The following is a 22524-nucleotide window of genomic DNA, read 5'->3' as shown; positions in this document are numbered from 1 at the left end:
CCCTTTTATGAGAGTCTCTTGCCTTATTGCTATAGCTAAGACTCCCAGTACTATATTACATAAAAGTGGGGACAGTGGACGCCCTTGTTTTGTTCCTGAATTTAGTGAAAAAGCTTCAACTTTTTCTCCATTTAGATTTGTTGGCTGTAGGGTTATCATAAATAGCTTTTATTATGTTGAGATATGTTTCTTCTGTTCCCAGTTTCTGCAATACTTTTACCATGAAATGATGTTGGATTTTGTTGAATGCCTTTTCTGCATGTATTGAGATGATCATGTGATTTTTATCCTTCAAACTTTTATATGATGTATTACATTTATTGATTTGCATATGTTGAAACATCCCTGCATCTCTGGGATAAAGCCAACTTGGTCAGGGTAAATAATCTTTTTGATACATTCTTGTATTCTATTTGCCAATGTTTGGTTCAGAATTTTTGCATCTATGTTCATGAGGGAGATTGGTCTGTAACTTTCTTTTTTTGTTCTGTCTTTGCCTAGTTTTGGTATGAGGGTGGATGCTGGCTTCATAAAAGGAGTTCAGTAGAATTCCTCTCTTTATATCTTATGGAAAAGTTTGAGAAGCAGTGGTGTTAGTTTTTCCATGAGGTCTGGTAAAATTCACCAGTGAATCCATTTGGGCCTGGACTGTTTTAGTTGGGAGACTTCTTATAACTGCTTGGATCTGTGTACTTGTTATAGGTCTATTGAAATGGTTTATCTCATTTTGACTTAATTTTGGTAGGTCATATGAATCACAGAAACCATCCATTTCTTTCAGATTTCCAAACTAAGAGGCATGTATATTCTTAAACTATGTCCTTATAATTTTCTGAATTCCTTTGGTATTTGTTTTAATGGTGCCTTTTCATCTCTAATTTTATTAGTTTTTGTCTCATCTCTCTTTCTTCTGGTCAGATTTGCTAAGGGTTTATCAATCTTATTTATCCTTTCAAAGAACCAACTCTTTGTTTAATTGATTCTTTGGATTGTTTTTTGGTTTCTGATTCATTAATTTCTGCCCTAAAGTTTATTATTTCTTCCAGTCAACTGATTTTTGGTTTGCCTTTTTTTTCCCCCTGGGCCTTAAGGTGAAGCATTAAATTGTTTATTTGTGAACTCTCTTAATTTCTTTATATAGGCATTTAGGGCCATAAATTTCCCTCTTAGGACTGCCTTCATTATATCACAAAAGTTTTGGTATGTTGTATTATCATCATCATTTGATTCTATGAATTTATTTTTTGTTTATTTTTTAATTTTTATTTATTTATTTGAGAGCGACAGAGAGAGAAAGAGGTGAGGGGGGGGGGAGGAATGGGCACACCACCACAAACAAACTCCAGACATGTGTGCCCCCTTGGGCATCTGGCTAGTATGGGTCCTGGGAAATCAAGCCTCGAACTGGGATCCTTAGGCTTCACAGGCAAGCGCTTAACCGCTAAGCCATCTCTCCAGCCTGATTCTATGAATTTATTGATTTCTTTAATGACACATTGATCATTCTATAGTGAACTGTTTAATCTTCATGAATTTCTGTGTGCTATATAGCTTTTCTTGTTGCTGATTTGCAGTTTAATCTAATTGTGGTCAGATAGAGTACAAGGGATGATTTCAATTTTCCTGTATTTGTTGAGATTTGCTTTGTGTCCTAATATATGGTCTATTTTAGAGAATGTTTCATGTGCTGCTGAGAAAAATGTATATTCTGCAGCATTTGGATAGAATGTTCTGTAGATATCTGTTAGGTCCATTTGTTCCATGACATCATTTAATTCAGATGTCTCTGTGTTTATTTTTTGCTGGGAGGACCTGTCAATTATTGAGAGTTGGGTATTGAAGTCACCCACTACAATTGTGTTTGATGTTATCTGTGACCTTAAGTCTAATAGTGTTTGATGAAACGGGGAACCCCCATGTTAGGTGCATATATGTTTAGGGTTCTAATGTCCTCCTGTTGGAGTGTTCCTTTAATCAGTATAAAATGACCTTTGTTATCTTTCTTCACTAATGTTGGTTTGAAGTCTATCTTGTCAGATATTAGGATAGCAACCCCTGGTTTTTTCTTAGGCCCATTTGCTTGAAATACTGTTTTCCATCCTTTCACCCTAAGACAGTTCCTATCTTTTATAGAGAGATGAGTTTCCTAGAGGCAACAAATAGCAGGATCCTGCCTTTTAATCCAGTCTGCAAGCCTGTGTCTTTTGGTTGTTGCATTGAGGCCATTTATATTAAGAGTCATTATTGAAAGGTCTGCATTTATTCTCGCCATTCTTCTTATTTTGTAGTGTTTCCTGTTTTCCCTTTACTCATTTGTTTTAACGGTTATTTGAGTGTGATTTTTTTTTTCTTCCTGTTTCCTCCTGTGTGTGTTTTGCTTTCTTTTCAGCATTAAGAATTCCTTCAAGTATTTTCTGTAGATCTGGTTTAGTTGTCGTAAATTCCTTTAGTCTGTTTTTGTTGTGAAATGTCCTTATTTCTCCATCAATTTGGATAGATAGATAGCTTTGCAGGATAAAGTAATCTTGGTTGACGGTTCTTATCTTTCAGATCTTGGAATACATCTTTCCAAAGCCCTTCTGGCTTTTAAAGTTTGTATTGAATAATCTGCAGTTATTCTGGTGGACTTGTCTTTGTAGGTGATTTGCTTTTACTCTCTAACTGCTTTCAATATATTTCCTTTGATTTGTGTGTTTAGTAGTTTAATTATAATGTGCCAAGGAGAGGTTCTTTCCAGGTTTTATCTGTTTGGTGTTCTAAAAGCTTCTTGTATCTGCACTGGCATTTCTTTCCCAACTTGGGGAAAATTTTCTTCTATGATTTTGTTGAAATCACCTACTAAGCCTCCAGATTGAAATTCTCCTGTTATACCCTGAATTCTTATGTTTAATGTTTTCATAGTGTCCATGATATCTTGAAATTCCCATTCATACCTTGCTATTAGCTTGTCTTTTTCTTTGTTGGACTATATTAAGTCTGCCACCTGGTCTTCTAGTTTAGATATTATGTTCTCTCCTTCATCCATTCTACTGGCGAGACTTTCCACAGATTTTTTTTTTTTTAATTTCACTGACTGTATTTTTCAGAGCTAGGATTTTAGCTTGGTTTTTCTTCAGTATTTCTATTTCCTTACTCATGTTTTGTAATGACCTCCTTATTTCATTAAGCTGGTTTCTTGTGTTCTCTTTCAGAAGTTAGTTCTCTTCTTTAGTTCCTTGTTTTCTTCTTTGATTCCCTTCATTTCTTCTCTGATTTCTTTGAGCATAGATACCATCATTTTCTTGAAATCTTTGTCAGGCATTTCATCTAAAACAGTCTCATTGGTGATCATTTCTGATGGATTTATAGTTTTGGGTGGGACTGTATTGTCTTGATTCTTTGAGTTTCTTTTATTATATTGTAGCAACTTTTGCATCCTGAAATGATTTGATGCTTATCTGTAGTGTTCCCAGATGTGGCAATCCATCTCTATAAAACCTCAGGATATGAGTTCAAGGTTCCAGGTGTAGCTCTTGTACCCCAATCAAGCCACAAAAGTAATCCTAGATGTTGAGTTTGCTTGCTAAGAAAGTCTTCTAGTTGACTTGGTGGAACAATTTACTGGCAAATTCTAAACTTCACCTGAGAAACATACACAATCAGTAAAAACAAGCACAAAAGTATGCAATTGTGGGGATTAAAACAAACAGATAGTCTTATAAAGCCAAATTCCCTAAGGGTGTGTGTTGTTCTACACCCTTAATCTTGTCAGCTGGGAGGTAGAGTTTCTGTTCTGAATTGGGTTCCAAGTCAAATTGGATCTGGATCAGACCCTGCCCTTAAAAAGGACAGAAGCAGGGCTGGAGAGATGGCTTAGCGGTTAAGTGCTTGCCTGTGAAGCCTAAGAACCCCGGTTCGAGGCTCGGTTCCCCAGGTCCCACGTTAGCCAGATGCACAAGGGGGCGCACGCATCTGGAGTTCGTTTGCAGAGGCTGGAAGCCCTGGCGCGCCCATACTCTCTCTCTCCCTCTATCTGTCTTTCTCTCTGTATCTGTCACTCTCAAATAAATAAATAAAAATTAAAAAAAAAAAAAAAAAGGACAGAAGCAAAAGACAAAGGCCCTATAAATGAAAGCATTAATGGCAACAATATTCAACCCCCAAATTCAGGTTATTTGAAAATGGTAAAGCCAACAAAGAATATATACCTCATAACCTTCCCTGACAAGGAAAGAGAGATTAGCTCTTCCAATGCAGGCCTATGTACCTGTTGTGTGTGTGAGAGAGTCTGCCTTGTTACCTTTTGGAGTGGCTTCTAATCTCACCAATGCTGAGTGCCCACTTCGATCCCTCTGTGTTCTCCTGTGGAGCTGGAGCCTGATCAGCTGTGCTGGCTGCGCTGCTATTGAGGGCTGAATGCCGGTGGGGCATGGGAGAGTTCAGGCTTCTGGAGCTGCTCACGTAGTTCCACCTGTATCCCGTTAAGTAGCTTCTTAGTTCATCTCAGCTGTCTTTCCTTCAGATTTCTTAACTTTGCAAGGAGGCTGATGAAGTTGAAAAATCCCCTTGTTTGGTCTCTGCTGCTGCTGCTGCTGCTGCTGCTCCTTGGTGCACCTGGAGGGGCTGTGTTGGGTGGGTGCGCGAATCAGGCCTCAAGTGCCTCACTGGGACTCTGTCCGTTTTCCTCCTTTCTGGTGGGTCTTGGTCTCTCCGACTTCTCTGCTATGTCTGAGAATAACCTATACTCCTTCACTTTTCAGAAGAAGAGTGTATTTTACTGGGGTTTTGCTTAAATCCCTCCCTTGGCTGGTTTGGCCTGGCTCCTATGCCACCATCTTACCTGGAAGTCCAGTAAGCACTTCTCTTAATGTTCATACCCTTATATTAATGCTACTCTCACTTTTGGTTAGAGAAGCTTCTCTTTTCAGATGGCAGTGACCTTGGGATGACTCAGAAGGCACCATGGTGCTGAGAAGTGACAGAGGAGTGCTCAGCACTGCAATATCTCTATCACACCTTCCAAGGCTCAGGGTCCATTGTGGAAGAGGTGGCGGAAAGAATGTAAGAGCCAAAGGAAGGGTAGGACTCCTTAAAACATGCTCCTCCAGACACAAAATGGCCTTGATATCCATAACCTCACAGTGTCTACACAAGATCATCATAATAGGAGGAAAAGATCATGACATCAAAATAAAAGAGAAGGGGAGAGAATTTGATGGAGAGTGGTGTTTCAAAGGGGAAAATGTGGGGGGGGGAGAATTACCATGGAATATTGTTTACAATCATGGAAGTTGTCAATAAAAAAAATTAAAATAAAAAAATTGATTCTTGGCATGGCTGGCAATGGTGGCTGCAGGTTGGGCATTTCACAAACCTTGTAGATCCCACTCCAACTGGTATCATTGTCATGTAAATGGCTTTCCAGCCTTGGAGAAGGGGAAGTTTTTATACTGGGTACACATTTATATGAACTAGTGGTGGTCCTGAACAAGGCCTGTGCCTTTTTTGATACTGTCTTGTCTAAGTTCTTAAATGTCATGTGCAGTAAAGGATAAGAAAAAAAAATATTGAGAAATCATGACAACCTGTCTGATAAAAAATAGTGTGAGGCAGTTTTTACTTTATTGAGTCACATGAACCACATCAAGAACTTAATATTTTAAAATTAGAAAACACAAAGTTACAGAATTTAGGAAACAAGGGAAGAGACAGAATTCAGAGTTAAATTTTTCCTACCCAGTTATGTCCAATGCAAAAGTTGTTAGTATTATGTCTGCATAACTGTGGTTGCTTATAACTCTGAGTATTTGAAGATATTTATTTTAATTTGTGTGTATGCATGTGCACACACATGTGAGTGGGTACACATGTGTATGGAAGCCAGAATACCACCTTGCGTATTATCCTTAGAATACTAGCAACCTTTTTATGAGACAGGATCTCTGATTGGCATGGAACTCACTAACTAGGCTAGACTGGCTCTCCAGTGGGCTCTGGGGGTCTACCCATGTCCACCTCCCAGCACTTGGAATTACAGGGCTGTGTTGCCCCATCTAGTACTTTTACATAGGCTCTAGGGATCAAATTCAGGTCCTTATGTTTAAAAAGCAGCACTTTATCCCTGACTTACCCCCTTAGCCTTGAATATAGTAACTTCCAAGATGTGGCAGTTTTTGTTTGTTTGCTTGTTTTGAAGTTCTGGGGATAATGTTTTTGTTTTTATTCATTTTTTATTTATTTATTTGAGAGCGACAGACACAGAAAGACAGATAGAGGGAGAGAGAGAGAATGGGCGTGCCAGGGCTTCCAGCCTCTGCAAATGAACTCCAGACACGTGCGCCCCCTTGTGCATCTGGCTAACGTGGGACCTGGGGAACCGAGCCTCGAACCGGGGTCCTTAGACTTCACAGGCAAGTGCTTAACCGCTAAGCCATCTCTCTAGCCCTGTTTTTGTTTTTATACAGTTTCATTTTTTGAAATCTTTTTCATTGGCAACTGTCATAAATATAAATAACATGCCATGATCACAATCCTCTCCTACCACTCTTCCTTTTTCCCTCTCCCAAATCCTCTCGCTTCACTGCAAGTCTTCTGTTTTGATTGATTGTGAATTTTATTGTATGATCCAATTGGGTGCTGGTCATATTCTCATCAGGTTATACTCTTATATCATCTCTCCCCCACCCCAATCCACTGAGTGCCCTCCTCAGTAGGGTTAGTGGTATTCCCCAGGAGGTCACGAATACATCAGTCAGTCTTTGTGGGGGATGGGGTCAATGCCTCATTAACCCTGTGGCTCTTACAACCTTTCTGACTCCTATTCCACAATCTTTCCTGAGCCTTGGTGGGTATGTTATATGTCTACCTTAACCTTGAACTCTCTGCAACCTTTGAATTTCTGCTTTGAGTGTCCTCAGTGTCTGTCACCATCTCCCTGGAGCTGGTTGTCAGACTACCACTGAGAACAGCACTCATGTTTAGATCAGCCACTTCCTCTGTGATGTCTCATAGATCCTGGCAGATGTGATGGAGAGGGGTCATCTTGTGCTAGGCAGTTGACTATCTTTTCTTGTCTAATGGATGGCTATTGGTTCTCTTTAATCAACTCAAACTATTCTTTGTAATAGCTCTTTTGGCGAGATGTGTCGGTAATTTGAAGACACTAATGATTAGAAATGAGTGTTTCTGTTGCCACAGTAAGATAGCTTGTAAAAGTGGTATGAAAGGACTTGTTTTTGCTTCTATGCTCATGAAAATTCTTACCTTTGTGTTTCTTCAGACCAGATGGCAAAGGAGCCAGTGGAAGACACAGACCCCAGCACTTTGTCTTTCACCATGGTAGGTCACGCTCTGCTTCTGGAGCCACCGCTCTTGCACTGCTCCCTTCCTACCTCTGTTACCTGACATTTTCATTACTGTTTCCATGAGCACCAGAAACCCAAAGAAGATTTTCCCAAGAGAAACTTCCTTCCCATGGTATTTTCTGTAGGATTACCAGCTCTGGATTTGTCCAGGCTGAAAAGTCATTTAGATCTTGGGCTAGGGGTGTAGCTACATTGGTAGAGTGCCTTCCTGCCCAGCATGCATGAAGCCTTGGGTTTAATTCCCAGCATTGTGTGAACTTGGCATGATGACACTTGCCTGTAATCCCAGCACTCAGAAGATGGAGGCAGGAGGATCAGAAGTTCAAATCATCCTTGATATATAGCAAGTTCAAGGCCAGCTTGGGTTTTATTTAGTGGGCTGTTCTTGTTTTACACACACCAGAACAGATCTTTATTTTTGCCAGGTCCCTGCCTTTTTGTTTACCTTTAACACTATTTTTAATTATTCTTCCTTGAAAATTCCAAGTATCTAATGTGATATTCAAGGGAAATAGGATTATTTTGCAGGATCTGAGCAGAGATGGGCATGCACTGTAGGGTTTTTGTCTCTTGTCACCTTTAGTCCCAGGAAGCCAGCTCCTGAGCTCTGCCCTGCCCACCATTATGTAACTGCTCTTAGGGTACTTATTTATGAAAGAGAGAGAGAAAAAAAGAAAATATTCATGCCAGGGCCTTTGGCTGCTGATAACAAACTCTAGATGCATAAGCCACCTTCTATATCTGACTTATATGGGTACTGGGGAATTGAACCTAAGTACTTAGGCTTCACAGGCAAGTGCTTTAATCACTAAGCCATCTCTCCATTCCCTCTGAGGGTGTTTATTGCTTTACAGTACCCAATATTTTATATGCATTGTTTTTCTTTTTCTTTCCTTTCCTTTCCTTTCTTTTCTGTGTTTGGTCTGGACCGGGAGGGTGAAAGTCCAAGGTCAAGGTGGTGGCTGAACCACACTACCTCTGAAACCCGTAGGAAGACTCTGCACTTGTTTTCTCTGACTGGCAGTGGTGCAGGCAGCCTTGCAGGTTCCTTGTCATGTGGAAGCTTTCTGCATTCTCTCAGTTTTTCACATGGTGCCTTCTCTGTGCCTCCTCTTCCTCCTCTTTCTTCTCCTCCTCTTTGTTTCTTCCTCTGCCCTCTTCTTCCTCAGGACTGTTCTCTTCTTCACTTTTCCTTTGCCTTTCTCCACCACATATCCTCATTCACTCCTTTTTTCTTCCTCCTTCTCTTCTCCTTTTTTCTTCCTTTCCCCCTCATTCTTTCTATTTTCTACTCTTGTCCTTTTCCCCTCCTTATTTCCTTGGCCTCCTCTTTACTCCTTTTTCTCCTCCCTCTCTCCTTCTTTGCTAAGTATTGTGCCCAAGGCCTCGTGCCTGCTCAGCAAGCACCTACCAGGGCACTACCTCCCAGCACTCTTGTCTCTTCTTATAAGGACATGGGTCATATTGGATCAAGGGTCCTCCCTGCTTTAATGTAAACCTATTCTAACTAATCATCTATAATAACCCCATTTCTAAATCTAGCATCTTAGACTACTCAGCCATGGTATTTCCCATATAAGCCCATTTTTAAGTAAGCCTACATTCTGTGGTGGGGGCTCACATGTCAATGTGTCTTTTCAAAGGTGCACAATTCACCCATATAACCCCTGCTCTGTGCATACTCCTTGACAGGCTGGTGAGCTCCTCCACAACAGGGCCTCAAGTTCACCTGTCACCTGCTTAGTTAGCTTCTCACCTCCCTCTGGCCCTAGCCGTTCTCCCTTTCCTTGTGCAGTGAGCTCCTGTGCATCCTTTCTGCTCATCCTCGGCCTTCTCTGAGCTGGGACCTTTAGGAGCTCCCTTCTTCACCCAGTCACCACTTCTTACCATGCTAGATTGTAATGGCTTCTTTTCTAACTTCTTCCACACAGTGCTGATCATCTGGCCACATGCAGAGTTGGGCACAAGGCAGGAACAGCAGATATGGGATGGAGTAGCTTCCTGAGAACCCAGATCTAAGGACCTTGGCTCCGCTCTTATGGTCCTGCTTGAAAACTGGCTCTATTACTTTTGACCCTGTCCAGTCTTCCCCCCTTCTACTTCTAGCAGACATCTATGCATCCCTTTTACCTGCTTACCTAACATGAATGAAGCCCTGGGTTTGATTACCAGTATTGCATTGACTTGGCATGGTGATACGTGCCTATACTCAGAAGGTTGAAGTATATTGAATTCATGGGTCCTCCCTACTTGAATGTGAACTCATTCTAATGAATTACATTTATAATAACACTGTTTTTAAGTCCAGCACCATAGACTACTCTACCCACTGGCCTTCACTCCCATGTTTGTCATCTGCAGGGGTCTTCCTCCTTCCACACTTAGTCTTGGGAACTGGGTAGACACACTCAAGAACTGTGGGAAATCCCCGCTGGATCCCACTGTGTGCATGTCCATGTGGACTTTCTGCAGATCTTACTTAATGCAGCTTCAGAATCTAGGGGCACAGTAAGAATAGTTCCTTCCTTTGAAAAGCCCATGGTTTATCTGAAGAACAAGGCCTTTCAAAGCAAACTGCTAAGTGTGAAGTACTGTGCTGTGGGAAGCTAAGTTAGTCTGGAGTAGAACTATTTAACTTTCCAGTTTTCTATGACTGAGTCTTACTGTTTTAGTTTTAGTACTAGGGATTGAACCCAGAACCTTTCACATACTAAGCAAGCAACCTACCACTGAGCTACATCCTCATCCCCTTTTGACATTTATTTTGAGTCTGGGTCTTACCAAGTTGCCCAGAAGCTAGCCATAAACTCACTGTGTCCCAGACTAGTCTTAAACTTTCCCTTCTTCCTGACTCAGCCTGCAGAGTAACTGAAATGACAGATCTATGTTTCCATACCCAGCTTACTTATTTATTTTTGTTGTTGGGAGAGTCTGGAAGCTTCTAGATGTTCTGAGACTTGACTGCCCATTTTTAGAAGAACTCCATGGAAGGGCATCACAACAAACCTTTAATGCCAGGTCCTAATGCCAAATGAAGACGTATATAGGAACTATAGGCAATTTGGAAGGTAAAACTTTGTTCAGGTTGGAGGAGGAGATGGGGGATGAGGGGAATGTAAGCTGAGCCGGGCTTGGGGATAGGATGGGTACATTGCCACTGTTCTCATGAGAATGCTGCATTGTTTAATCTGAGTTACATTTCTATAACAGTAAATACTTGTAGATAGGTGTGAACAAACTAAAAAGATGTGATTGCAAGAGCATTTGCAGCTTGAATTCCTTTTAACAGGTTCACTCTCCAATAGTACATAGAGGTCATTATGCAGTCATGCACACCTCACTTATACTGAGGTGTAGATATCTGTACAATCCACAGCATGGTCACCTTTGGAGTTCTGTCTTAGGATTCACACTCAAGACAGAGTTCTACAAGAGTGAGTACTGCCCAGAATACACATTCATGCTGACCCAAATGACTGTCACAGAAATGGTGAGAAAAAATGGATCTGTCTCCACACTATAGGAAAACAAAATCTCAATGATTAAAAAGCAGAGAGGGGGTTGGAGGGATGGCTTAGCAGTTAAGGTATTTGCCTGCAAAGCCAAAGGACCCAGCTTCGATTCCCCAGGAGCCAGCCACATTAGCTAGATGCATAAGGGGGCGCATGCGTATGGAGTTCATTTGCAGTGGCTAGAGGCCCTGGAATGCCCGTTCTCTCTCTCTCTCTCTCTCTCTCTCTCTCCCCCTCCCTCTTTCTCTGTCAAATAAATAAATAAAAATGAAATTTAAAAAAGCAGATAGGGGGCTGAAGAGATGGCTTAGCAGTTAAGGCCCTTGCCTGCAAAGTCAAAGGACCTCAGTTCGATTCCCCAGTAACCATGTAAACCAGATGCACAAGGTGATACATGCATCTAGAGTTTGTTTGTAGTGGTTGGGAGCCATGGTGTGCCCATTCTCTCTCTCTCTCTCTCTCTCTCTCTCTCTCTCTCTCTCTCCTTCTTTCCCTCTATCAAATAAATAAATAATTTTTTTTAAAAAAGGCCAGGTGTGGGCTGGAGAGATGGCTTAGCGGTTAAGCGCTTGCCTGTGAAGCCTAAGGACCCCGGTTCAAGGCTCGGTTCCCCAGGTCCCACGTTAGCCAGATGCACAAGGGGGCGCACGCGTCTGGAGTTCGTTTGCAGAGGCGGGAAGCCCTGCCGCACCCATTCTCTCTCTCCCTCTATCTGTCTTTCTCTCTGTGTCTGTCGCTCTCAAATAAATAAATAAAAAATTAAAAAAAAAAAAAAAGGCCAGGTGTGGTGGCGCACGCTAATCCCAGCACTCGGGAGGCAGAAAGGAGGATCGCCCTGAGACTCCATAGTGAATAAACACACAACCGAGAAGCTGAGAAGAAGGCTAGCACTGCCGAGCAGAGAGGGGGGTTTAGTCAGAGCCAGGGAAGTTAAATGGAGGCTTATTGTTTCATGTTCCAACACCAACTTCTTACCAACTTTGATCTCACTTCTGTAAGCTTGGAAGAAAAGCAGCCAGTGACCAGGCCTACTGGTAAGTCTGAGGCCCAAACACCTCTGAGATTTATTTTGTTATATGTAAGTATGTGTATATGTATATATATGCATATATACATATGTACATATATTCGTTATACATAAGTATATACACACACATACACAGACACACAATCTTGGGTCTTGGGAATGGGAAAGGAGCCAGGGCCTTGTGCATACTAGACAAACACTCTGTAACTAAGGCACACTGCCAACCCACTCCAAGATTTTTTTTTTTTTTTTTCCGATGTAGGGTCTCACTCTAGTCCAGGCTGACCTGGAATTCACTGTGTAGTCTCAGGGTGGCCTCGAACTCATAGTGATCCTCCTACCTCTGCCTCCCAAGTGTTAGGATTAAAGGCGTGCGCCACCACTAGTGGCTTACTTCCAAGGTTTTAAATTGAAACCTGAGACAAAGCTTTCTCTTCACTTTGATCTTAATACTGACATTTGAAACTAACTCCTCTCTCTTGTTGATTTCTACAGTCAGACAAATATCCCATTCAAGATACGGGACTCCCCAAAGGTAAGTACAGCAAATTTGACTGCTTTAACTGGGGAGTATTTGAGTATCTTGAACAAAGCACCACTGAAAGTCATTTTTCTCATGTAAAATTATAGAATAGAACAGTTCCAGTAACTTGCCTCATGAATTGCTACATGATTATCTCAAAAATGATTTTTCTTATTTGTATGTGTAAATTATTTTATGTTTATACATTCAAATTCCTATAGTGCTTTTGTCAGACATAAAATGAAACTGGCCAGAACCCTATGTTCAAGTTATAGAACTTGAGGAAGTAAGAATCAGCTGTGGTGGCTCAAGCTTGTAATCCCAGTACTTGAGAGGCTGAGGCAGGAAGATTGCTGTGAGTTTGAAGCTAGCATGGGCTACATAGTGAGTTGCAGACCAGCTTGGGCTATAGAATAAGACCCTGTCTCAAAAACCAAAAGAGGAAAGAATGAAGAAAGAAGGATTTGGGGGGCTTTGGGGCCCCTGACTGGACCCACATGGTTAAGGTGCTGTTCAGTTGGTCTCTTACCTCATGTCGGTACCTTCCTTAGTGTTGGTTTTGTTCTCAGAATACTTTTTTTTTCAGAGGAAGAAAAGAGGGTCCCCAGTGTTGTGACATGCTGCTCAAGGTGGAGGAGAGGGAGGCAGTCTCCCTAACACCATAAGGAAATATGGTCATATTTACTGAGCCTTTAGGGAGTCTCATATCTTGAATGGGATATTTGTCTGTCTGTAGAAACCAACAAGAGAGAGGAGTTATTTTTAAAATGTAGGATTTTATTTTTTTAACATTTATTTTATTTTATGTATTTGAGGGAGAGAGAGAGAGAGAGAGAGAGAGAGAGAGGAAGGTAGGAAGAGAGACGGAGAGAATGAGCACACCACAGCCATCAGCCACTGCAAACAAACTCCAGACACCTGTGCCACCTTATGTATCTGGCTTACATGGATCCTAGGGAATTGAACCTGGGTCCTTTGGCTTAACCACTAAGATAACTCTCCAGCCCAAAATGTAGGATTTTAAAGATGCCTCGCATGCTGGCTGTGGGGCCGTGTGCCTGTCCCTAAATCAATGATTGTTATCAGGATGATGGGGGATATGTACCATGTTGAACCTTGAGATCCAGTTGGGGAAAGCTTGGAGAAAGAGTATCTTATGGCTAGATAAAACAGTGAGGGATGCTTGTCAGGCCCAGAATTGAGTCACAAGAAATATCTAATTTTTGTTGTTTGGTGTGTGTGTGTTTTCAGGTGGGTGGGTGCATGTGTGTGAAGGTATGCTTACACATGTGTGTGCATGTATGTGGAGGCCAGAGGTTGATGTTAGATGTCTTCCTCAATCACACTCCACCTTATGCTCAAGACAGCATCTTTCACCAAACCTGGAGCTCACTGATTTGGCTGGATTAATTAGCCAGCAAGCCCAAAGGATCCTTCTGTCTACATCTCCCCAGTGCTTGGGTCGCAGGCATGTGCCACCATAGCTGGCTTTTACATGGGTACTGGGGATTCAGACTCAGGTCATAATGCTTGTGCAGTAAGCACTTTACCCACTGAGCCATATCTCTTGTCCTAGCTTTATTATTATTATTATTTAAGCTTGCCTACAAAATAATGGGTTTCATCATGTCATTTTCAAGTAGATTTATCATTATACTTTTTTCTAATTTACCCCCTTTCCCACTGCCCTGCCCTAAACTCCCTCATCTCTCTAACTGGTTCCTTCTTTCCCCTCCGTAGTCCCTCCTTCAGTCACATGTAGTTCAATTCTTTCTCTTTGCCATGTGTGTTTATTTCACATGTACTCCATTGCCCTCTCTTTTTCTCCATCTCTTAAGATCTTCCTCCTCTTTTAGGACCTCTTTTCTATATTCACGACACACACACACACTTTGAAATTTAGGCTTCATGTATAAGATAAAACATGCAGCATTTGCCTAATTGCCATATTTCTACTAGTATACTGAATTCCAATTTAATTAAATGATTTTCAGTTCAATTCAATTTTCCTGAAAATGTCATGATTTTGTTTTACTTGATGGCTATATGAAATTTTTATTGTATTTATGTATCACATATTCTGCATCCATTCACTTATGGATGGACATCTAAGCCAGTTTCTCTTCTGCCTGTTGTGAAGAGTGCAGCAGTGAACATGGATATGCAAATATCTCTCCTGCTTGAGACTACATCAGCAGGAAATGGAAGGCACAGCCAGACAGCAGGGACCAGTGGAGGACATCATGGAAGTGTTGAGTTTGTAGTCAACATCACCAAGGGAACCTGCTTAAAATGCTTATATTTGGGGGCAGGAGAGATGGCTCAGAGAGCAAAGTTCCTTGCAAGCATGAGAACCTGGATTCAGTCTCCAGAATTCATGTAAAAATTCTGAGCATGGTGGTGTATACCTGTAATTCCAGCTCTGGGAAGACAGATGGGAGGGATCCTTAGAGCTTACTGGCTACCAGTCTAGTCTAATGGGCAAGCTCCAGGCCAGTGAGAGCCCCTGTCTCAAAAATAGGAGGATGAGGGGTAGAGATACTTCTTAGCAGTTAAGGTGCTTGCCTGTGAAGCCAAAGGACCCAGGTTTGATTCCCCAGTCTCCACCTAAGCCAGATGTACAAGAGGGCATATGCATCTGGAGTTTGTTTGCAGTGGCTAGAGACCCTGGCATGCCCATTCTCTCTCTGTCTCCTCTCCTCTCCTCTCCTCTCCTCTCCTCTCCTCTCCTCTCCTCTCTTCTTCTCTTCTCTTCTCTTCTCTTCTCCCCCCCCCTCCTCTCTGTCTCTCTCTCTCTGCTTACAAACAAATAAATGAACATTTTTAAAAAATAAGAGGATGGAATTCCCGAAGATAACACCCAAAATTGTCCTCTGACTTCCATATGATTACTTTCATTTTCTCTGGAGTTCTTTTTCCATATTGCTCAAAAAAAATCCATAGTGGATTTTAAAGGCAAAGAGAAGTGGCACAGACTGATTCTATTGTTAATAATTTGAGGACTTTTAGGTTTTGTGCCTGCTAAGAAATCACTTTAGTGATGAACAACATCCCCAGCCCAAGGAATATAAATTACATTGCTATTTTAGAGACTCATAAAGTGCAATTTTATTTATGTATTTAGTGATGTGGGGTGTTGAACCCAAAGACTCTTCCAGTTAGGTAAGTACCCTGCCACTAAGCTGTATCCCCAGGCCCCAGAATGTGCATTCAAAACAAGCCCCTGATGATTCTTCCATAGGGAATGGTTGTGGATCTCCCTGGTCTGCTCCCTATCCAGTTGAGTGCCTATGTCTCTGGTATGGGTGGAGCCATCCAGGGCCAGCTTCACCCTTTGGGTGTTAGAAATAGCATTACTGAGCAAAGTGTAAGCATACCGGCCTAGAGAGCAGTAGTACTCTATCCTCTGTTCATCAGTACTGGGGCCTCAGCTTGCCTTGGGTGTCCACTCCAGTGCTCTTGGACTTGGGGGGCACACACACACAGAGCTGCAAATGAAATAGCAGCTGAGGGATCAGGCAGATCAGGAGTCCACCACGATTCTGCCTGGGTGGTAAGTACCCTCCTTTTTGCAACCCTCACAAGAGCTGCATGTCACCTGTATTGGGTTGCACACCCACAGACCATATTTAGCACAGTGCCTGGCACAGGTGACCAGAACATGCACAAAGCTAACACAGCCCCAGAGGGACCCCTTGGTAAGCGAGACCCAAGTAGCAATCATCCAGAACCACCTGCCAGCCCTGTGATGGGAGCATGCTAGATAAGAGAGGAGAGCAAGCCCTTCTCCCTGTTGGAGACAGCACAGCACCACCCAGGCAAAGCAAGTTTGAGTGTGCCACAGTTGGAAGTTCATCCTAGGCAGCCTTCATCAGTTAACTTCGTTAACCAAAAACAGTTAATTCAATCTAACCAAAACTCTGAGCCATAGTATAGCCATTGTATTCATCAGCACAGAGGTTTTGATTCCATGAGTGTTGTTGATGAAGGCAGGATCCCATGTAGTATGATGGGAGTAGCCAAAATACAGTTACTTTATCGTTGCTGGTATAAAGCACCTGACCAAAAGCAGCTGATGAGAGGAAGGGATTCATTTTGGTTTACAGGTTCGAGGGGAATTCCATGATAACAGAAAAACACATGGCACAGGGCTGGAGAGATGGCTTAGTGGTTTAGGTGTTTGCCTACAAAGCCAAAGGATCCCAGTTCGATTCTCCAGGACCCACATAAGCCAGATGCACAAGGGGGCGCATGCATTTGGAGTTCGTTTGCAGTGGCTGGAGGCCCTGGTACATCTATTTTCTCTCTCTCTCTCTCTCTCTCTCTCTCTCTCTCAAATAAATAAATAAATAAATATTTTTTTAAAAAAAAAAAACATGCTACAAGCAGAGGCTGTACATCACCCCTGCCACAGCAGCAGGAAACTAATGCAAACTCTAGCAAAGAGAAGCTGGCTCTCACATCCTCACATCCACCCCAACAACAGAATGCCTTCAGCCAGGATCCATCTCAAAAATGCCATCAGCTAGGGACCAAACATTGAAGACACATGAGGGTCTTTATGAGGGTCATCTGGTGATACCACCATACCAAATCCGTGGTATCTGGCAGTGGAGAGATGACATGGAAAACAGCTTAGGAATCATAATAACCATACCTTGTGGATAAGGACATCATCATGTACAGTCACTCTAGGCAGAATCTGAGAGTAAAATGGACATCCAATGGTTATGGGAGGCAAGCTGTATGGAATCCAAAGGGCACTGGTTTGTTAGAATAATTCCATATGCAGAACATGAACTGAACCCTGCTACTCCAAAATCAATTGATGTGCCTGATCATTCAAATGAAGAGCATTGTGTAGCTGAGAGGATCTTATGTTGGGAGAAGAGCTGGGCAACTCAAAGCTGTCCCAATTTCACCAAACATTAAGCAATTCTCAGTACTGAATTTTATTTATTTATGTATTTTGTTTTTTCAAGGTAGGGTCTCACTCTAGCCCAGGCTGACCTGGAATTCACTATGGAGTCTCAGGGTGGCCTTGAACTCATGGCAATCCTCCTACTTCTGCCTCCCGAGTGCTGGGATTAAAGGCATGCGCCACCATGCCCGGCTCTGAATTTTAATTTTATGTCTTATACCAGAATGTGTTCGCTTTCTTTACCAAGCTGTGTCTTTATTTCCTCCCCAGCTGAGGAGTGTCATACAGTAACTTTGAACTGCCCACCAAGTCCTGATGATCAACATGAGGTAAGAATAATTTCAATTATTTGTTGGCCCCTTAAATACATGTTAATCCATCTAGAATATTTAAATGTTGTTTTATACATAACAGAATATATATACTCATATCCCCTTGCTCTGGCTCCTATTACACTGAGGACCCTCCTCAGTGTGGTTATGGTATTCACTGTGGTGTATGAAGGTCTCAGTCAGTCCCTGTGGGTTATCAGGATGGGGCGGGGCAGAGGGACCATGCCTTAGAGTCTTCCTATATACTCGGCAGCTCTTAGAGTCTTTCCACCCCCTCTTCCACAGTGTTCCTTGAGCTACAACAGGCCTGTTGGCAGTCTGATTTAATGCTGAGTTCTTTGTAATGTATGCATATCTGCTTTGATGGGTTTTGATTGGTCACCATGTCTGTCACCATCACCTTGGAGCTGGTTGTCAGACTAGCAGTAAGAGCAGTATTCATAATGTTGCTTCCTTTATAATTTCTCCTGGGTTCTGACACCACCTAGAATTTTTTAAAGCAGCAGCTGATAGAGCTTTAAAAATAAGCAAAAGGAAACTGAAGATTGCAGTGCATGCCTGTAGTCCCAGTATTCGGGAGGTAGAGACAGCAGTAGCATGGCTTTGAGGCAAACCTGGGCTATATAACAAGAACCTGTCTCCAAAACTGGGGTGGGGAAATGACTTAGTAGATAAATTACTTGTTACAGAAGTATGAGTACCTGAATTTTGATCCTCATAACCCAGTAGTAGTAGGTGTCTAAATTCTAGCATGCATACGTTAATAAGGGAGGTGAAGAATGGAGAATCACTTGGAAGTTTTCAAGCCAGCTATCCAGAGGAAAGCAGGTGTAACAAGAGACCCTTCCTCAAACAAGGTGGAAAGTAAGGACCTATACTCAAAATCCTCTGATGTCTATACGTTTACTGTGGCACGTACATACCTGCACTCACACACATGAACACATAACCCTACCTCCTGAAGTGATAAACGGGCTGTTGATACAAACCTATAGTCTCACCTGGGAGTTAGAGGCAGGAGGATCAGAAGTGTGAGGACAGCCTGGGATACAAACAATAAATAACAAGACTTCTAGATAATAAAATAACTTTGAAAATGATATTTGTTATCCTATGCAGCTTTGGTAGTTTTAGACCATTCTTTGAAATAAATGCTATTTATTTACCAAGAACAGAAAATCAACATTAGAAAGGAAGGTTGCTTTCTTCTACATGTGACTGATTGGTCTATTGTGGGTTAGAAAAAAATTTTAAGGCATAACAAATTTGGTAGTGTAATATGATATTTTATTTTATTTTATTGGTTTTTTGAGGTAGAGTCTCTCTGTAGCCCAGGCTGACCTTGAATTCACTATAATCTCAGGGTGGCCTTGAACTCATGGCAATCCCCCTACCTCTGCCTCCCAAGTGCTGGGATTAAAGGCGTGTACCACCATGCCCAGCTCTAATATAACATTTTATAATGGTTTATGAGAATTTTACATTTTCATCTTTCAGAAAGCCTGACATTATTTTTCTTGTTTTCCCCCAAAGAAAATATGTTTATTGTGTTTTGATGATACATTTTTATTATTTCAATGTTTAAAGTGTATGAGGAAATGTTGAGGATTGCCTGAACATCCACAGCTCATCTTGTTCCTACATCTCAGCAGGGCTTCATCAACATGCACGTCATGGATGACTTGTCCTATAGCGTCTGCTTCTCCCTCCCTCAAGGTTCATTGGCAAAATTACAAAAAAAAAAAAAAAAAACTGTGAATAATGACTCAAAAAGCATATATTGGGGCTGGGGAAATCATTTAGAGTGTAATTTGCTTCCTTGCAAACATGAGGACCAAAGTTCAATCCCTAGAACCCATGTAACATGCCAGGCATAGTGATGGATACCTGTTACCCCAATGCTAGGGAAGCAGAAACTGGGGCTCACTGGACAGCCAGTCTAGCCTGATTGGTTGAACTCCAGGTCAGTGAGAGACCCTGTCTCAAAAAAGATGTCTGAGAAGCTGGAGAAATAGCATAGTGGTTAAGGCACTTGCCTGTGAAGCCTAAGAACCCATGTTCAGTTCTCCAGGACCCATGTAAGCCAGATGCATAAGGTGGCGCATGCATCTGGAGTTTGTCTGCAGTCACTGGAGGCCCTGACATACCCATATTATCTTTCTTTCTCTCTCTCTCTTCCTTTCTAAAATAAATACATAAATAAAAATATTAAAAATAAAAAGAGGTATGAGGACTGTGTAGATGGTTCAGTGGAAGCATGAGGGATCTCAGTTTGACCCCCAGCATGCACGTAAAAAGCTGGACCTGCCCACCCATGCCTGTAACCCTAGTGCTGTGAGGGGAGTGAAACAAAAGAACTTCTGGGACTCCTTGACTAGCTAGTCTAACAACAACAAAAAAACCCAGAGAGCTCCTGGTTCAGTAAGAGAATCCATCTCATGAAATTAAGGCAGAAGAGCAATCAAGGAGGACACCCAGCATCTTCCTCTAGCCTCTGCATGTGTGCACACAGGGCACATATATCTGTACATATGTGAATACGTCATGTACAGAAACACACACAAAGAGGTAGGCAACATGCATGAGGAACACCACCCAAGGTTGTCTTCTTACCTCCATATGCATGTGCACTCACTTCATGTACACCTGCGTGTGTGCACGCACACACATACACACACACACAGAAACAAGAGCATTTCCTGCCTTAAAACATGCTGGTTCATGCTTCTCCTTTTATATATCAAATTGATTGTTACCAAATTTTGTTAGTATTGATTTTAAAACATCACATTTTGAAGAAGGAGTTTTATGGATTTGTATTTTACCCTAAGACCTTTATTTGTTCACAAAAGTCTTGAATTTCCAAAAACTTGTCTTTTATAGCTTGGGTGGCACTCTCCCCTGTGGATTTGACTCCTCACTGCCACCTCTACCTTCCTCTTGGATCTCTAGATCCCTGATCCCACCTCTTCACACTCTGTCCTGCACAGAGACCAGAGCTGTCACTAACCTTGCCCCTAAGCTTAATGTATCTAGTACAAATTGAAGGTGGCTTGGCAATGGCAACCCTAGGGCATAAATACCAAGATGGACAAGTTGGCATCTTTACAGCTTTCTATGGCTTGAATGTGTCCCCTAGAATTCATGTTTTGGAAATCAAATCCCTAATGTGGCAGAACTGAGAGATGAGAGCTCCCAGATATGGATCAGGTCATGGGACACTACCTCAGACTTTGCAGCTTCTAGGACTATAAGATAAACTGCTTCCCTTTCTTTGTTATTGTTTGTTTTTGCAACAGGATATTATTCATCTCCTACTGCTCTTGAACTTGTTCTGTAGCCAAGTATGATGATGACCTTCTCATCCTCCTGCCTTTACTTCCTGAGTGCTGGAATTACAGGCGTGCACCACCAGCATGCCTAGTTTTTATGTGGTGCTGGAGATTGAACCTAGGGCCTCTTGAATGCTAGGTAAGCACTCCACCAACTGAACTGTGTACAGCAGTCCCTGTGTTTTTTAAATGACCCAGGCTGTGGTACTCAGTGACGGCAACAGAAAACAGACAAAGGTAGAACAGAAGGGGACCTTAGATATCACATAACATTATGGAGGAAGGCACCTGACTCCATTGATAAGGGGTCAAGCTGAGACCAGAAGCAGTGTCCAGTGTCATCCCCACAGTACCCCAAGAGGCCTGGCATCTTTAAGCTGGTAGAAGTTGGTGTACCAGTCCTGCCTCGTATAATCTAGAGAGACCACAGGCTTTCCCACAGTTCTGACAGGCTCTGGGCTAGAAGAATTGCATGGGAATATACTACTAGAAGCAAATTGGCAAATGAAGAGCATATTAGTTACTCGTCGTGTTGCTATGATGAAACATCTAAAAGAAGCAACTTAAGGGAGGAGGGGTTTTATTTTAGCTCACAGCTTTAGGACATCATCCCTCATTATGGGGAAGGCATTGTAGAGGTCATGCTGGTGGGAAGCAGATAACAGGACAGAAGCAGATCAGGCAAACACCTCCAAAGCCCCACCTCTAATGACCTACATCCTCAAGCCAGGCCTCCCTTCCCAAAAATTCCACAACCTTCCAAAACAGTGCTGCTATGTGAGCCTGTGGGGAACATTTCAGACGCAAACCCTAACATAGTGGTTGTATCAGATGTGAGGCAGTAGGTAGAATTCAAACCAACAGCCTCATTGCCTTGGCAGAACACCAGGCTCACCAGACTCTGCAAACCTGAGGCCATTATGGGCATGATAATAACAGGGCCTGACGAGGACCAGCAAGGCTGCAGGTGATTCCTACCCTGAGTCAGTCTGGCAGGTCCCTGCCTGCAGCTCTGGACATGCAACAATGCTGTCAAGCTGCAACAAGATCCGTTTCATACATCAGCAAGTCCTTGAACTTTTTTTTTCCTGAGGGAGAATCAGATAGCTCTGGTTTATTTGGCATCTCCTTACTTCACCTCTGCTATGAAATATATAGAATGAGAAGCCAGTGCCATTAGGTAAAACTAAGATTTCCCCCAGAATATGTACTTGGTATGTTTAACTCTGTCTGATAAGAGAAACTTCCTGCTCTAGTCTGCCAGTCCAAATAGAACACTCTCCCTTATGCCAGACCACAAAAGATTCTTGACACACAGCTGTCTGGACATCTGGGTAAGAGAAAAGGAGTTTCCAGGGGTTTGTTTTACTGGCTAGAAATCACCTGTTCAGTACTATGAACTTGGCCTTGCCCTCTCACTGCCTCTCTGTAACTGGTTGAGATTCTTTTCACATAAGCTCACAGAGCTGCCTCAAGAAGGGGTTGCAGGAACATCATTAACCACTTCACATTAAAAATATGCATCATTTGGGCT

General features: G+C 42.2%; 1 protein-coding gene across 1 annotated transcript in view; it reads left to right on the top strand.

The window, feature by feature from the left end:
• The window catches only part of Edaradd (EDAR associated death domain), a 91250-nt gene that overhangs the window by 19558 nt on the left and 49168 nt on the right, over positions 1-22524 (top strand). The window contains exons 2-4 of the mRNA XM_012949584.2: positions 7259-7317; positions 12378-12417; positions 17597-17655. Coding sequence (XP_012805038.2) covers positions 7259-7317; positions 12378-12417; positions 17597-17655 — 158 coding nt within the window. The remainder of the gene's footprint in view (positions 1-7258; positions 7318-12377; positions 12418-17596; positions 17656-22524) is intronic.

This window comes from Jaculus jaculus, chromosome 6 (assembly GCF_020740685.1).
Source record: "Jaculus jaculus isolate mJacJac1 chromosome 6, mJacJac1.mat.Y.cur, whole genome shotgun sequence".
NCBI classification, from domain to species: Eukaryota; Metazoa; Chordata; class Mammalia; order Rodentia; family Dipodidae; genus Jaculus; species Jaculus jaculus.
This window is presented reverse-complemented; position numbering and strand designations above follow the sequence as displayed.